This window comes from Carettochelys insculpta, chromosome 1 (genome assembly GCF_033958435.1).
Source record: "Carettochelys insculpta isolate YL-2023 chromosome 1, ASM3395843v1, whole genome shotgun sequence".
Taxonomy (NCBI): Eukaryota; Metazoa; Chordata; order Testudines; family Carettochelyidae; genus Carettochelys; species Carettochelys insculpta.
The window spans coordinates 245,008,982-245,026,889 of NC_134137.1; the positions used below are offsets into that span (position 1 = coordinate 245,008,982).

Genomic DNA, 17,908 nt, shown 5'->3' on the forward strand with positions numbered 1-17,908 from the left:
TCTGAACTCCCCTACTTTTATATGAAGAATTGCCTCTTCTGGGCACTGCTCTTCCTGCTTTTTAAGCAGGCTGAGATTGGTGCCCCAGCCACGATATGAGGCACAGGATACCAGCTTGATGGAGTGCTATGGGGAACAAAAAGTTATGCCTGACATGATGTTCTCTGTCATGGTCCATCATGACAGGGATTAATACAACATATACGAGCCTCTGTAGGGGACGCTCTAGCTGGACCCCTGTGGATGGATACAGCTGATGGAAAATCGCATGGCATTGGTGCATATGGCAAGCTCACACACCTATATTGAAAAGATATGAGGAAGCACTTGAACACCCATCTTGCAAGAAAGCCCTTGCCCCAAAGAGCTCTCTAGCCAGAAAATCAAGAGACATGGGAGGGCAATAGAAGCACAGGCAGTGATGTGATTTGTTGCAGGGCACAGAGCAGCCTAGTAGCAGAACTCAGAACAGATCCCAGTCTTCGTTGCATTCACTAGTCCACTCTGGTGAGAGTTTAATTCTACACCACACACAGATTTGTGGGGCAGATATGAAAAAACTATAGCCACAGATTTGGCAAGTGATAGAACAACAAGTGTATTAAGGCTGGGTTTCTCAACAAGTCACACAGAAAATGTATTTTATACAACTTATTCTGAGTGGTTTTTGTCTTTTTTTAAAGCTTATATCCCTATGAAGTATATTTAGCACAATGTGAGAATAGCGATGGCACTGGTATGTGCTGAGATTAGTTATATCCACAAGGGATGTACAATACCTAATCATATGATTCAAAAGACATACAGTAGATCTCAAAAGATCCAGTCAAGATGCGGGTAGTGCTGTAAATCAGGAGTAACTCCATTGAAGTTATGCTGGGGTAACTTTGGTGGGAGAGGAGAATCAGACCTTTTGTATGTAAAGCACAGGAGCTCATGTTATAAGTATCATGATATTCTATATTGCTGAACTAATCAAGCATCAACTGACCACAAGGTACATGGGCTCTCCTCTTAACCCTCAATCTATTGCTGACACCAGAGACCAATAGTTTAACACATTTTTCAAGTTGGATCTATTATATATTGATTTTTTGATCCTGTAATTGTACAACTTAGGGAAAAAAATAAAGCCTTTACACCTGTAAGCCAATCTTTAATGCCACAGGCAACAGTACCTATTTGCACAACCCCTACTGATTCCTTTTCTAATGCAAGAATGCTTAATGGAAATCTGTATAGTCAAATAGCAGCCCTACCTCCCCTAAAAATCTCCACTACTTGGCATGAGCAAATTCTGTAAGTGTATTTATTTCTGGAAAGCTTTTGATAACAGCAGTAACATTTTTATTTTACATTCAAGAATATACTTGGTTTTGCATCAAATCTAAAACAGTAAAAATATCAGAATTAAGCTTAGCTATATTAAGAACTTTAAAAAAAACCTTCCTGAAATTTACCAGCTTTTCTTACTACAGGTTGTATTATACATGACTAAGAAAATGAATGCATAGCTGAGGAAAAACTTCCTAGTTCTTGATAATACCCCAGGCATTAATAGGATATTAAGGCATTCATCATCATTCACTGACAGCTGGTTAAAGGAGTAGGCATCCAAAGTCTGTAAAAGGCTTTAAAAACAAGGTTGGTCTCTTCTTCTTTTCAGCCCTCTCCCTAGTTAAGCAGTGATTTAGAACTGTTAGCAATCTCGTGAAGATTCGGTGCAAAACTGAGGTTCCAACTGTGGCCGGAGTTAGAAATCCCACAGTACTTTTGTAAGAGGAAAAGTACAATGCCTGGCATTCTATTCAAATATGAATAGGGGAATTAAACATTGGAAGCAACTATCTACATGGAACCATCTTTCAGCTTCTAGGCTGGAAATCTACACATATCCAGGAACCTACCCCTCCAATCAGGCTTCCTTCCTTTACACTCCCTTGAAACCACTCTCAGTAACGTCTGGAAGACTTCTGCCTAGCCCACGTTCAGGGCCTGTGCTTTGAACTCACCCCCTTTGTCCTTTCCACTGTTTTTAATATTAGTGATCATCCGAAAGCACTGGTGATCACTGATTCCTGCTTGACATCATCTTCTTCTTTGGCTTTTTCACCATTGTCCTCTCCCTCTTCTACATTTCTGGTTGTTCCTTCACGGTCTCCTTTGGCTAGACCTGCCTTTTACACCTTTCACTCTTTCCTTGAGAGAGGTCCCTCAGGGCACTTTTCTATCTAGTTTCACCCTTTTCCATCTCTCCATATATCCCGCCCCCCAGGCATTGCCATTCATTCAGACAGCTTCAGCTACCATTTCTACAGAATGATAATTCACAAACCTACCACCTGACTGGTCACTCCCCACCTCGCCCTGCATCTCAGTGCGTCTCACAGACATCTCCTGCAGGTTTTACTGTCAACTTAAACTCACAATGGCTAAAACTGAACACCTGATCATTCTTCCCAAGCCCTCTTCCTTCTCCAAATTTCAGTCATCCCATCCCCTGTAACTCCAGCTTTAAGATAGGGCTTTTCATCAACTCCTCCCTTTCTCTCTACCGCTGTGAAGTAACATCTTCCTAAAAACATTTTTTGACATCCATCCTTTTCACTTTGTTTCCACAAGCAGAACTGTCATCCAGGTTATCATCATCTCAGATCTTGATTATTGAAACCTTCTTCCCATAGACAAGTGCTAGAAGGGACCACCACATCTCACCTCCTGAATGGCAGGCCACAGAGCCTCACTTACCTAATCCTCTAGAACAGGGGTGCAAAATTTCAAAAGAGAGGTGCAGCAATCAGCTCGCCTCCTACCCTGCAAAGGCTCTCCTTTGCCTCCTGCAGCTTTTCTCCCATCACCTGCCCTTTGGAGTACTCACTGCCTGCCTCTATGGTCTCTGCTGGCAGAGAGCTGGCTTAATTTCCAGTCCCCCCTCCTCCTCCTCTGTTTCCTGCAGCTTCTCTTCTGTCACCAGCCCTGTGGAGCCCTCACTGCCTGCCCTTCTCCCTGGTCTCTGCTGGCAGACAGCCAGCATCATTGCCTCTTGTAAAATTCTCTGGCATGGTCAGAAGAAAGCACAGCCAGCTAGCAATTTGTTTAATGCGCATCATGAAGGGCTTGTCTACACTGTGCAGGACCTCATTAACCTAATGCTCGCCATGTGAACTTCCAAGTTGCAAACTTTGCAGCACTGGCAAGCTGTGTATCCATAGGCACTTTGAAATACCCACGCAACTTTGAAGTACTCTTACTCCCAAAACAGAAAGAATTGCAGAAGGCAAGTGCAAATTTCATGAATAAATTTGTAATTATACCAAAGGCTCAGCGGGCATCTTTCAAAGTGGCTCATCTGGTTGCATAGACAATAAAGCCCTACAACAGGGGTGCACAAATTGTTGTGGGCGCCCCCCAGAGGTGACGCAACGTTTCATAAAAAGGGGGTGCAGTGCGATCAGCTCCTCCCGATGGAGCTTCCACTGCCTCCCCAGCCTTATACTTCCTTCCCCCCAGCCTCTGCCACTGCTGTTGCTAAGGGAATACCTCCTCCCACCCCCAATCCCCTGCTGCTGGGCCAATCAAAATGTTTTGAGGCACTGAGACAAGCGGCGGGGGTAGCTGGCGACTTCTTGGCTTGATGAGGTTCCCTCTTGGGGTCCTCCCGACGAGCACTTCTCCCACTTCTGTGCACCCCTGCAGCCTCTCAGGACCCCCTTCCTGAGCGTCCCACCCCATTTCTGAGCACCCTCTCCCACAATCCCCCCTGTGGTCCTCCCACAGGTTGGGGGGGTGGCTAATTGCAGTGCAGAAAAGGGGGGCATCCTAAAAAGTTTGCTCACCCCTGCTCTTGAACAGGGTTTCTTAAACTATGTTCTGCAGAACACCGGTGTTCCATGAACAACTTGCAGGAGCACCATGAGCATTTGGAAAAATACTGTGATGGTACAGGTTCAACCTCCCAGAACTGGCATTCTCTTGTCTTGCAGCATCCAAGGTCTAGCATGAGCATGGATGTAACTGGACCAAAGACTCAGGTTGGGATACTATTAGAGGGAGCCCAGTGCTAGGGAAGCCTGACCACCCTGAGCAGAGGAGCCCAGCAGGGTTTCTGTTTCCAGCCAGAGACAGCCTCTGCAGGGCTGGGGCCACCCCAACAGCCTGGCGAGGGCTGAACCTAGTGCCTGCTGGGCTGGGACCATGCCCACAGTCCAGCCAGCGTTGTACTGGCAGTGCCCACAGGGCCAGGCTTGAGCAGGTGCCCATAAGACCAGTGCCCACAGTGCCAGGGTGACATGAGCCTCCTGTCTGGCTCCAGAGCCAGCACCCATGGGGCCAGGGAGCCTGGCAGAGCTTGTGTCCTTGGCCAGAGCCGGACTCCCTGGGGCCGGGGCCATGCCAGCAGCCTGACTGGGGTTGCAGCCAGCCCTGGTGGCTGGGCTGGGGTCAGATCCAGTGCCCTAGTCAGGGCTGGAGTCAGCTTCCGGAGGCATGGGGCCAGAGTTGCACCAGCAGCAGCCCTGCAGATAGTCCTGCACTGTCAGCCCAGTCACAGTCAGATCCCGGACATATCCAGCACCCACGGGCCTGTGTTTCTGTCTGGCACTCATGGGGCCAGGGCTGGAGCTGGCAGTGGCGCCCATGGGGCTATGTCCAGCAGCTTGGTTGGGGCTGGAGTCAACATCTACAGCTGGCAGCCTGAGCATGGCCGGCCCGTGTCATCAAGAGGTCTGGGCAGGAGATAAGGGGGCCACATGGCTGGAGATGGGAATGAGAGGGCAAAAGGGGAGCTGGCAGCAGGGAGGAGTAGCCAACTGGGTGACCAGAGGCAGGGGAACTCCTTTCATCTGGAAAATTCCCTTGTCGGGAACCAATCAGGTCCCGAGGATTCCAGATGAGGGAGATACAACTTGTATATATTTTCTGTTATTAAAACCAGATACAATGTTACTACTTCATTGCTGTGCTACCTGATTAAATCACTTAATTTGGTTTTTGCTGAGTAAGTTGCTGTTTGGTTGGTTTTTGTTTGTTTGCTTGTTTGTCTGACAAAATTTTTTGAAGAAAATTTTCATAGGTGTTCTGCATAAAAATTATTATTGTTTGGTACTCTGTGGTCTCAAAAAGTTTAAGAAACACTGCTCTAGCAGACCCCTAGCCTCAGGCTGAGTTACTGAAGTTCTCAAATCATTATTTAAACACTTCAAGCTGCAGAAACCCATGATTCATACTAAGTAAAACCTACAAATGCCACATGCTGCAGAATAAGGAAGAACCTCCCAAGGTCCTTGCCCATCTGACCTGTGTGAAAATTCTTTCAAACAGCTTTAGACGTGAGAAATAACTCTCTGTAGTAACTCAAAGCCTTTCATCGAAGCTGTGTCTACACTGAGTCCTAGTGCCAACAGTTTGAAGCAAATAAGCAGTCTTGAAAATGCAAAATGGTGGCTTATTTGCATATTAACATGGCTAATGTGTATATTAATGAGGTAATTTGCATTTTGCAGCAGAAATCAAGCAGTGCAGACGTGGTTCTGCCAGCAAAAAATGCCTCCCTTTCCTCCAAGAGGTAATTTCCTTGCTGATCCATTCCATATTCCATTCTTTGTAGGCTTTCTGCCTTCTCTGAATCACCTGGGAGGTAGCTGTATTGGTATGTATCTTCACACAACAAAAAAAGCAGTCCTGGAGCACTGTAAAGACTAACAAAATAATTTACTCATCTATTTCCAGATTTGAAGTAGTGGGTCTGCCCCACAAAAGCTCATCACCTAATAAATTATTTTGTTAGTCTTTAAAGTGCTACAGGACTGCTTTTTTGTTTTGTGAACCACCGGTTTGAGATGCTTGCTTAGCTAGGCTGGTTTGCAGCTTTGCCCTCTGGTTCTTTTTCCCTTGCTTGGGATGCAAGTTTTAGATCGCTTTTGCAACTTTGACTCAAAGCAATTCCAAACCTCCTCCCCATTCAGATCTTTGAGTTCTTCAATCCAGTCCACCTTCCTAATTCCCTTATTTCTTAAAGTTTTGCCCTTTTGAAATCCAAGACACCAGTTGCAGATCTATTTGTGTTTATCCTTCCATTTATTTTAAACTGAATTTGCTCATGATCACTCAAACCAGCATGGTCACCTACAACCGCTTGTGTGAGGTCTTCCTCACTACCCAATAACAGATTATATCATTTCTTCTTGTTTCAGGAGCTGTTTGGTAAAGGAATCTGCCAACTAGAATATTCACAATAATCTGGGCCCGACTATTAGTAGTAGTAATACTTGTCCTCCAGTCTACATTTGGTAAGTGATTGTCTCCCACAATCACACAACACCCCATAGTATGTAATTAAAAACATTCAAGAGGTCTCCATGTATAGCCAAATCAGATCCTGGAGGTATGCAGCACACTCAAACACCTGCAAGGAATCTCTGGTAGCTTTCTTCCTCTGGTGGGTGAGACACCCACATCACCCTCTTTTCTGTTCATGAAAATTATTGCCACAAAGACAATCTTCCTGGCCTATCAATCTGCTCATATCCTCCTGTCTTCCCCATGGCACCAAATTCAGGTAGTGTGTCACAGCCCTCTGGGTGCTACTTACATTTTCTCTTCTCTACGTATCTGACTCTTTTTCTTACTGTATCTGGTAGTTTTCTTATTCACCAATCCCCCAACAACCATCTCCATGTTTCTTTTCCACACCTTCCTGATCATCTTCTGCAAAGCTCACAACAAACTGCAACTTGCCAACTAAGACTTCTGCTTATTCATGCAATACACTTCTCTCCAAAAAACTAAATTATTTGTGTCATCATTAGTGCTGGCCTTTGCTGCATAACCATATCATTTTACTGCTGTTGTCCCTATCCTTATTCCCCTCCTACAGGCTTGCAAACCATCCCTTCCCTCATTGTGTCATCTCTGAAAATTAGTTTATAAACACCTTGGGGTTAGGAGCATGTCTTTTTCTGAGTCTTGGAAGCACAGAAAGTTTCCTGAGTAGTTGGGCATGTAGGTTAGATCACGCGTCTGCAACAAAAATAGTGAGAAGAGATTTTTTTTTCAAATTTGGTTACAAAATCAATACTTCAGGATCTGCGATGCATGTGAATATGAGACAGTCCTTAATAAATAGCATCAAACTGTACTTTTTGTAACTCCTATTTTAAGTACAGCACATGCACAATGACTTGTACCAGTTACAAAGTTTAAGTTACTTTCATCTCTGGGCTGGAGAGCAAATGGAAGACAAGGAAAACACTACACCTGGGGATAGGCTCTTAAGCAGGAAGGCGCAATGTTTGCATCAAACAGCCACACACACCCCTCCCCTCATTCCCAGGCTCTACACCTACGCTGGCCCTCAAACTTACCCCCCATCTCCAGGCTTTACCCACTTGAGCACTCAGCAACCAAATCCGTCCCATTCCCAAGCTTTACCCTCCATTCCATAAACCCACCCTCATCCCCAGGATTAACGCACTTCAGTCCCAAACCAGCCCCTGTGACTAACCCTGTCCATGGCACTGGCTGGGGAGCCTATGCAGGGTGGTCATGTGCAGCGAGCGGAAGGAAGGCTGGCGTGGAGGTGTTCCGCTGGTGGGGGTAAGCCAAGCCACGCCCATCAGAGGGGTCTGGCCACTCGGGTAGCAGGGAGAGTGAGGGGCTCTCTGCAGCTCCCTGTCCTGCTGCCACTAAGATAATGGAACTAAATTCAGTTGGTTTAATGGCCGGATCCCTCTCATCGCCCTGCTGGTTGTTAAATCAATTAAATGTAATTCTACTGTTTCAGCAGTGGGAGGGCAGGGAGTCACAGAGGATTCAGCAGCGGCAGCATCTGGAACCACAAATTACTCCTTAAAGAGCTGCATGCAGCTCCAGAGCCAAAGGTTGCTAACTGCTGGGTTAGATCAACTGATTCATAGACTTATGGGCAAGACCGTCATTCTTCTATACATTACAAAATGTGAAACCAGCTTATTTATTTAAGCGCCATTTGATTTAAGTCCTATTGTTTAAAACTGGAAGGATTTATTGAGGTTAAGTGCCATGGCCAGTCATAATTCTATATATGGCATTATTTTTTTCAGATGAGAACAAATATGTCAGAAGAAAACTACTGTAACTACAGAGTGATCTTGATAATGTTTATATTTTTAAAAGAATCAAACCAGTGTGTGAAATCTGTGATCTTTTAAGCGTCTCACCATTCAGATGCACATTTCCATTTGATAAAGAATGAAATTTTATCTGCAGTAATACAAACTTAGACATTGCTGATATCGTATTGTCATCTTTCTGAAATACAGCAGTGCCACCTACAGACCAGGCTAAATATCATGCCTCAGAAGAGCATTTTACTTTTACATCAACATGTAAAAAACAGAGCAACCCAGAAAGAGAATCTTCCTCACCAGCACAAAGGCAAATATACAAATCTGGGCAGAGTGTGTAACATGCCCATACTAACCAGAAATTTGTGGGAAAATATTCTTTTGTTTTCACATGTGCATGCCAAGACAAAGCAAAGCAAGTCTCATGCTTCAAATCTCATGCTTCAGGGCGTAAGCTTATCCTGTGAGTTTCACTGTGTCCTGTGTGCAAGTCCCTTCTAAACCAAATGGGTCTACAGACCCCTGTAATAGAGGCCAGAAAGCTGCCAGACATGCAGGGATTTACTTACATATGACTAAGTGACAGAACCTCAAAAGACAGCAGCGCAGTTTGAGATCTGCTGGCAAGCAATCTCTGCCTATTTACGTGTTTTATGGTGATGGAAGTTGTAAAAAACAATAAATTTGACCTGACAATGAATTTTGACACAGTTACAGCTTTAGCAAAATATTTCATAGTTACACTAAATGAATTATTATTTCCCATAGTGCGGTGGAGTGGTGTCCCACTGACCTGGAAAGGGAGGAAGCCTTTATGGAGCTCTGGTGAGTGGAGCCAGACCATACTCACTTCTCCTGCTGGAAGTCAGTGGGCAGGACAGGAAGTACAAAAGGTGGGTCTGAAAGCTCAGTTGGGATGCAGCCAGCCGGAGGAGCCAGATGCCAAGTGCTTGCTCCCAAGATGGGGAGGGCTGCCAGCAGCTCCTGGTGAGCTGAGGAAAGGCCAAAGCTGCTGGATCCGTTTGATGACCCAACTGTGGAGGAGTTGCTGCGCCACCACAGGGCTTCTAATCAGATGATATGGGCAGCCCTCTACAGAAACAGGCATATCTGAGAGTGAGGTAGAAAACGGACTGGGGCAGCCAACCCTAGTCTGGCGGCAGCACCACATGAGCATAGTTCAGTGTGTTGAGGTCAGGGTCTCTGCCAGCCTGGGGCACAATAAAGCAGATGAGCCTATGCCCCTCTACAGCCAACACTGGTTGGCCATCTGCCAAGGCCAGGATGCCTGAGCCCCTTGCTGCTCAGCCCTGAACACCAGACCAAGCCATAAGCCTTTGTTGCCCTGCCTGCCTGAGCGCCTGGGCTACCTAACTGCCTTTGCTGCTCAGCCTGAATACCGGCCCGGTCCACAGCCTCTTGCTGTGCTGCTAATTTCCTATCACAGATGACACTCCAAGATGCTCCTAGACCAAGAGGGGGAGGAACCTGCCACTGAACCACTACAGTCACCAAAATGTGTTATGCTATTTAAACAGTAAAATCAATAAGAAAAAAAAACAGCGGCAGCTGGAGAAATGTTACCCATTGTTATCTTCTATATTGTACTTCTCACTGCCTGAACTATAACAATCTTAAAGGTGAAAGTTTACATTTGTCATTAGATCCACTTCTCAGATGATTTATATTTAAAATTTTCCCCTCATTTGTGCTTAGGTCAAACCAAAGTCTGTAAATTCCCATCAGATGAACCCTGTGTGACTAGACAGGATGAATATTAAACTGCCACCTGCAAGTCAAGTCAGGAAACTACTCCTGAGTTACACTTCTTTGCCCCTTTTGACCTACATTATCTGATATGATTGGTAGGCGAAAAAGTACATTGTGTACATGGAAAATACTGTACTCACCCACTATCATGCCATCCATGTAACGCTTGATGATATCAAAGGAATCCCTTAGATTTCCTTCCGTTATGTCAAAGAAGATATCTGCCTGATTCGGTGGGAACGCAGGTGTTATGGCACGAAGAAAAATAATCTCTGTGAACAAAAGCATCACAAAATGTGTTAAAGGGTTGTAACAGCACCCTTGTAGGCAGTGTAATGGGGCCAAGCTCAAGACTCAGTTATCTACCAAATTAGTTCTGGTGCACAATAGATAGTGCTTTGTTTTATATCAAAACCGGTTAAAATACTCGACTCTGAACTGTGCACTTAAAAATAGGCAAGTGGCTTTTTTTTTGGTAAGGACTGGAAGAATGCTTCAGGAAGTCCTTAGCTCTCTCCAGCTTCTTATCCCAAGCCACTGCAATCAAAAAGCTGCAGGCAAAGCCATGAGTCCTTTTAGAGTCCAACAAGACCAATCTAAATATCAATTAGCATTTCAACACATTGTCTGAAGACAACCATAAACTATTCCCTATGGTAGAGGCCGAGTATAGTGCAATGCCTCTGGGACCCACTAAACTGATGACATGTGCTGAGAAGAAATGGAGATCAGCCCTCAACTCAGATTCCCTTTGGTTGCAACACAGCAGCCTTGCGCATGGTCTAAGAAGTTATGGCGGCTGAAGCAGTCCCGTGAGGACCGCTGTGCTAGCCAAGAATCAGGTAAATCATGTACTTTGCCCCATCCCTTCTTGCTCTGGACACATTCCTTCCTATCTCCTAAATGGAAGGGTTGGGGAGCAGATAGCACAGAATTTCTGTGAGGGTGAACTCTTAACTTCCCTGGTAGGGCAGCTCTTGGTACTTTTCACTGAGACAGCACTGCCTGGCCTGAGATTCTGGCTCTCTGATCTCAAACGGAGGCATTAAGATTAATTTAAAAAATATCTGAGACGTGGCAATTTTGGTTTAAGATTCTGCAGTTTTCCAAATTCTGTTCATGTGACTGAATCTGTTCTAAAGTCTCTTGGTGCAAGACAGTGAGAATCCCAGAAGGCTCTGCTCCTCCTAGGGACACCTATGTAAAAAGAGACTCTGAAATTGGGTGATAAAAGTGCCATGCAGAAATAAGGATCATCCACAGTGATCAAATCTGCTACAGAGGTCTAAGAGAAACTCCAAATACTGTTCACAGGTCTTCTACTGAGATCAGACATTTTGGCACATTGGAGAAACATCTCATCTAGAAGGAAGTGAGGAACCCTGAAGTTTCTTAGTACAGTAAACTCTTTCATATCCAGCAGCCCTGGGACTGGGGGGTTGCCAGATATTCAAATATTCTGGATAATAGAGAGGTATACCTAGCAATGCATAACACTGAAGAAAAAGAAGATTAGATATTAGGAAACAAACATATGCAGAGTGCTTTATCAACAACAGTACTATTGTACACTGTAAACTTGTACCATATTTACTGTATTTATTTTTATTTACTTTCACTATACTGTACTTACGGAAAACATAACTAAAGCTTACGTATGGCTAAAATGCTGGTTACTTGAGAGTTCCGGATAATAAAATGCCAGACATGAGAGAGTTTACTGCACAGATTAGCAAAGTGAAAGCCCTGGCCTCAAAATAGTCCTGAAGCTGCCTCTTTCAGATGAATGGCACTGAAGGAAAAACCCTACCACGCAGTTGTAGGTACTTCCCAGTGAAATCAACAGGAACTGTACACAAAGCTCAGAATTTGGCACATAGTGGGCACTATTATTTTTAAGGACTGAAAGTGAATGTTATGCTCATGAAAGGCAAAGAACCAATGACCCACAAGCAAGAGAAGCACAAGCTTCCCCACTGTTCTCCACCAAAGTGCAAGACTCTGGCTTGGAGGGGAGATCCTCTGTAGCAGGGTGAGGGTGGCAGCTCATGTTTGATGAATTGGCCTCTCTGACAAGAAAGCCGGCAAAGATGACAGCCTGTGGCAATGTTCACAATATAGAACATTTTGTAATAGAAACCTAGAGAGACATGATCAACTCTTTTCATGTGATTCACCAGCCATAAGATGCTCGTTACTGACTTATTTTCAAAGCCAGCCAAAGGCCTAAAGATGGATGGTGACTTTTTCAAAAGGGGCCAAGTGATTGAGCTGCACAAAACTCAGACTTTTAATGAGACTTTGATCCTAACCACCAAAGTGTTTTTAAAAATATCCCCCCAATAGCCTCTGAAACTCACATCTCTCTCTTGTAGACTTCCTTAATTTATTTAAGGCGATAATCTCAAATGGAATTTAAAATATTTTTTCAATAGGTCAATAATCCTCAATTCAGACCAGGCAGATTTAATCTTGTCAAACTGAAGGTGAAATCCTAGCCCCACTGATATCCAGGTAGTCTTCAATTGACTTACATGGCGTGAGAATCTTACCATTGGAAAGTGGTTGAGATACTTCCTTTTTCATTGGTACCCTCGCCCAGCTCAGCCCCAAATTTTGTAATTTGGGCAAAGAAAATGGGGGCTGGAGTCTCATTTATACTCTGCCCACTTTGCACTGCTCTGGCAGAGTAATATGAATTACATTTACCCCCCTCTGTGCCCTTTCCCTAGCTAAAGCAGTCCACACTGCACACAGTGCACATGAAAATTCAGGCTCAAATACTCTCCTAGACATAGAACCTCTTTGTGTGTGAGCTCAGAATTATTTTTTGGCCTGCAAAGGTATAAACTTCCAGGCTCCACAGTAATACAAATAGTAATAAATAATTATGAGGGAGTATATGACAGAAATTGGGACTGTGCAAACATTTTACTGCACTGATAGCCATTCTGGCTTTAAGCAAGGATTTCCAGAGGGTTTTAGAAAATGTCATAGGCTATTAACTGGAACAAGGAACACTCACCTTCAGGCTTAGTAAATTCTTTGAATGTGGGTAGTGAAATGACTGTGTGGGAAATTGTGTGGACTGGATCCAACACACAGTTGACATCATTTGGCCGGCAAGACTTAATGCAGCGAATAGTGTCTGTCCTTTCAAGTCCAAATCTAGGAGGGGGAAAAAAAAGAAATATTAACTATGAAAATGATTCTGTTTTGTGAGATGGGGAGCTGAAAGCTGAAAGCTAGAATGGGCACAAGTATTTATTATTCCCTTCAACCTCTTAGTCACGTAAAAATCATCAAAGCTACAATGCTCTGGAGTAATTTGTCCCGACTGAGAATTGCAAGAAAGAAATCTTCAAGTCTAGATGTCTAAAACTAAGGACCTACTAGTTGCAATGGGAGAAATCTGGCATAAAACCAATGAAAAAGAGCAATCCAAACACAAAAGGACCATCAATTCAGGGAGCCAGATCCTCACTTGGTGTAAACCAGTCTAATTAACTTTAGTAGGACAACCTTGAATTATATGAGCTTAACATTTGGTATACAGTGCCCACCTTGGTGTTAGGCATTCATCCAAAGCTTAGACAAACTTCTCTGGTCTAGAAATCTGTCAGTCAGTTTAATCAGAGCAGGTTTTCTCATGTGATTTATGGCACAAGAACCACGGTAGAGCTAAAGTAGGGATCAAAGTTGATCTCAGATATGCAGTTCTAGATACCCCAGTAGTGTAGCCAGAACTGACTTATCAGAATTGACTTTCTGCTCTAATGCAGTCCAGGCATCTTCAGGTTCATGCCAATGTTCATACGACAGCGTGGAGTACAGGGACCAACAGCTGAGCCCAGAGAGACTGATTTTACCATGTCTTAACACACGGTGAAAATTGAATTCCAGAAGATCGACTGCAGCGTGTTGATCATCCAGAAAGCATTAGCCTCTAGAAGAGCTTTTTTTCTTTGGGTCTTTTCTGTACTTCCCCTTTCCATCCAAACTGAGAAAACAGAGGAAAGGAAATTGGGCGAGGGAAAGGGAAAAGTTAATCAAATTACTCTAAACCCCAAAGGTTTCATTTTGGGTTTAGGAAAATGGTTAAGGTCAGTTCAGTTCACATCATACACTACCAGCTGCTCATTCCTCCATGCAAATCTATTACAAATTGAACTACTTCTCAGTCTTGCCCATTTAGACTGAACTTGAAGTCACTTATAGTACAAGAACTTCACACAAAACCCTATCTGTTTCCTGGAGATAAAACGGTTGTGCTCAGCTGTGCAATGTGATTTCTCTAAGTCCTATAAGTGATCTTAATTTTGACCTGAAGATTTCTTCACACTTTCAAGGCGAAAAGAAAAGTTTGCAATCTTGGATTTATAGTTTGAGGGGGGGAAGATTTAAAAGGGAAAACTTCACATAGAAGAGAAAAAAATAAACAATTAATCTTTACTTTGTCCGATGCCATTAAAAATACAACATGCCTGTTCTATTCATATTCTTCCCATGCTTACACATTAAACAACGTGGCACATGCTGATTTCATGTAAAGTAAAACGCTGCTAAAAGAAAAAAATAAGCAATAATAGGGAAATTATATGCTCAGGAGATATACATTTTTATAGCCCATCTGAAATTAGCTGACCTATGCTGATTTAGATCAGTTGAAGACCTAGCCCAGTGTTCTAATTAAGATTCATGCTTTATGGATCAGAAAGGAATCCCAATTTCCCACCCTATACCCACGTTCAACATTAAAGATTTTCCTAGATATGTGATAGGGCAGAGATGAAGTGCCTCCTGCTTGAACCATCTACCCAGTTCTGAATATTAACTCTCAACTTGGTGGAAAAATGGTCTGACAAATTCTATATCCTTATTCTTGAACTTGTTACAAACTATTTTGCTTCTATGTTAAGAAGGAATTTCCAGCTATTCAACACTGTTGATTTCAGGCAAAGGGTCTACTAAGTGACCCAATTTAGTCCCTAGGCTAAATCAGCCCATTTTAGCAAAAAATCATAATCAAAACAAGGAATGGGTGGACCCCCCTCCCAACCATTTTAGTAACTTCTCTCTCTTTTTAGCATTTTGTATATGGGGAGTATAGGAATATGAAAAACGAAGTATGTGCAGAAATTAGTGTACATGGATCTATAAGCCACATGTAATCAGCTGCAAAGCCACATCATAAGAAAAGCAGTCAATTTCGGAAAAATGCTTACTTCTTTTTCCCCCTCTCAAAATCATACTGCTCATACAGAATTACACCAATGTCAAGTTTAAAATAAGATAGTGCTCATCAGGACTAGTTATTACACATGTATGCATACACTGAGGATAGGTCAATTCACAGACTTCCAAGGAGGCACAACACTTGTATCTAGGTATGGAGGAGGATGTATCAGATCTTTATAGCTTTTTCACACATTGTTAAGATTTATCAAGTAATTCTGAGACGTCTCTCTGACATAAGATATAGATGGTCTTTTCCCTCAGAGACCTTCACTGTGTGGTTTTACTTCCAAACAGCATAAGGAGTACATTTTTCACAATGGCTACGTCTACACGTGCAGCCAACATCGAAATAGTCTATTTCGATGAATAACGTCTACACGTCCTCCAGGGCCGGCAACGTCGATGTTCAACTTCGACGTTGCTCAGCCCAACATCGAAATAGGCGCAGCGAGGGAACGTCTACATGTCAAAGTAGCACACATCGAAATAGGGATGCCAGGCACAGCTGCAGACAGGGTCACAGGGCGGACTCAACAGCCAGCCGCTCCCTTAAAGGGCCCCTCCCAGACACAGTTGCACTAAACAACACAAGATACACAGAGCTGACAACTGGTTGCAGACCCTGTGCCTGCAGCATAGATCCCCAGCTGCCGCAGAAGCAGCCAGAAGCCCTGGGCTAAGGGCTGCTGCCCACGGTGACCATAGAGCCCCGCAGGGGCTGGAGAGAGAGCATCTCTCAACCCCCCAGCTGATGGCCGCCATGGAGGACCCAGCAATTTCGACGTTGCGGGACGCGGATCGTCTACACGGTCCCTACTTCAACGTTGAACGTCGAAGTAGGGCGCTATTCCTATCTCCTCATGAGGTTAGCGACTTCGACGTCTCGCCGCCTAACGTCAAAGTTAACTTCGAAATAGCACCCGACGCGTGTAGACGCGACGGGCGCTATTTCGAAGTTGGTGCCGCTACTTCGAAGTAGCGTGCACGTGTAGACGCAGCTAATGAGTGTTATTATATGGTGAAACAATTTAGCAAAAGTTCTATTGGATTCTCAATCACTGGCAATTTTTAAATCAAAATTGAGTATTTTTCCAAACAAATTATTTTGGGGAAGTTTTATGGACTGCTATGCAGGAAGTCACATTAGAGGGCCATGGTGGTTGCTTCAGGCCTGAGAAGCTATGAATGTATCAACTTCTCTCTGCACTTTCTGTAAATAGCAAACACAATTTTGGGTTGCATTAACACAGGCAGAGCATGCAAGGCATGAGAGGTGATCATACCCCTCTGCTTGGTGCTGGTTAGGCCTCACCTGGATTACTGTATCCAGTTTTAGTCACCAACGTCTAGAAATGAAGTAGAGAAACTGGAAAGGATCCAGAGGCAAGAGACAAAAATGATCAAAGAGATGGAATGAAATCTCTGTGAGCAAAGGCTGAAAGAACCGGGCATGTTTAGTTTGGAAAAGAAGAGATTAATGGGGGGATGTTGTTGTGACCAAAAACTTGAAAGGCTGCCTTAAAAAAGATGGAGAAAAGTTGTTCTCTCTTGCCGCAAAGGGGAGGACAAGAGGCAGTGAGTTCAAATGATGGTACAGCAGCTTTAGATGAAACCTCAGGAAAAATTTCAACTGTGAGAACAGTTTGCCTCAGGAGGTTGTGGAGTCTCATTTTTTGGAGGTTTTCAGGAAGAGGCCGTCTGGTTTGACAGAGGATTAGACTTTATGTCCTTTGTGGCCCTTTCTAATCCTATAGTTCTACGGCTCCAATATCTGCTGCTTCCCCTTTTTTCTGCCTCCTCATTGCTAAAAAAAACTCAGGTTCATACAGCAATTTGATTCTCTCACAGCATAGCTACCCTAACAATTTCCTACTTGCACCTTCTTTCTTCTGATGGCTCTGCTAACTCTGCATCCAACCCACAGCTGCCAACACCACCCAGCTCTATTGATCCAACCACACTGCCTGTCCTCAAGCCCCTGTGGAGATAACCTCTTTCAGCATCTAGCTCAGACTCATCATCTTCACCATCAAAGCTGTACACTGCTCTGATGATATGATGATATTCTGGTTTATCTGATTCTCATACTCCCCTGCACCCAGTTTTAGACTCTGCTGAGTACTTTGTGTGTTCCTCTCCTACTTATGCCTCTCTCCACAATGGCCACTGACTCCAGAACGGATGCCACTTTGTGTACCAAGATCTTTACTCCTTCAAATGCTTTCCTTCCTTTTGGCTTGCTTTGATCAGAAATCGCAGCTTCAGCACTATCTGCTACATCCTTACTGCTTGTCCAAAAAAAAGTCCAGTTGATCGGATTGTTTTGTAAGTAATGCTCCCTTGCATAGTTTTTCTTTTTTCTTGGATTGTCATTATTCTTTGTCAAATTTAAAATGCAAGCTCTTCACGCCAGAAAACTTAATTTATTTCTTGCCCAGAAAAAGTCTCACACATCAACAGTGCTATATAAGTATTTATACTTAAATTCTAAATAAACTGAAGTGTGAAAGCTTCTGTCTAATGCAGTAAGACATGGCCTCTGTGCTCCTAAATTACTTATTCAATATGCACACTCAATAAAATGATAGTATACTGTAGCCTTATACAGTACTTTGAGCCAGAATCTTACATCATCCTACTTTCTCCCCTCAAGTAAGTCTACAATAATGCTACGGAACCAATCTTATTTGTGTGTGCCTCGCTGAGTTAACTATGGCTTTATAGGGAGCGGCCCAGGTAACGAACTTGTAACCACATACACGTAGATGCCACACATCATCAACAGGATTAGAAACTTC

At 43.7% G+C, this 17,908-nt stretch overlaps 1 protein-coding gene across 1 annotated transcript in view; it reads right to left on the reverse strand.

The window, feature by feature from the left end:
* FBLN1 (fibulin 1) overlaps window positions 1-17,908 on the reverse strand; it is a 152,054-nt gene that overhangs the window by 26,848 nt on the left and 107,298 nt on the right. The window contains exons 15-16 of the mRNA XM_075003473.1: window positions 12,898-13,040; window positions 10,013-10,144 (exon numbers count right to left, since the gene is read on the reverse strand). Of these exons, the coding sequence (XP_074859574.1) occupies window positions 10,013-10,144; window positions 12,898-13,040 (275 nt within the window). The remainder of the gene's footprint in view (window positions 1-10,012; window positions 10,145-12,897; window positions 13,041-17,908) is intronic.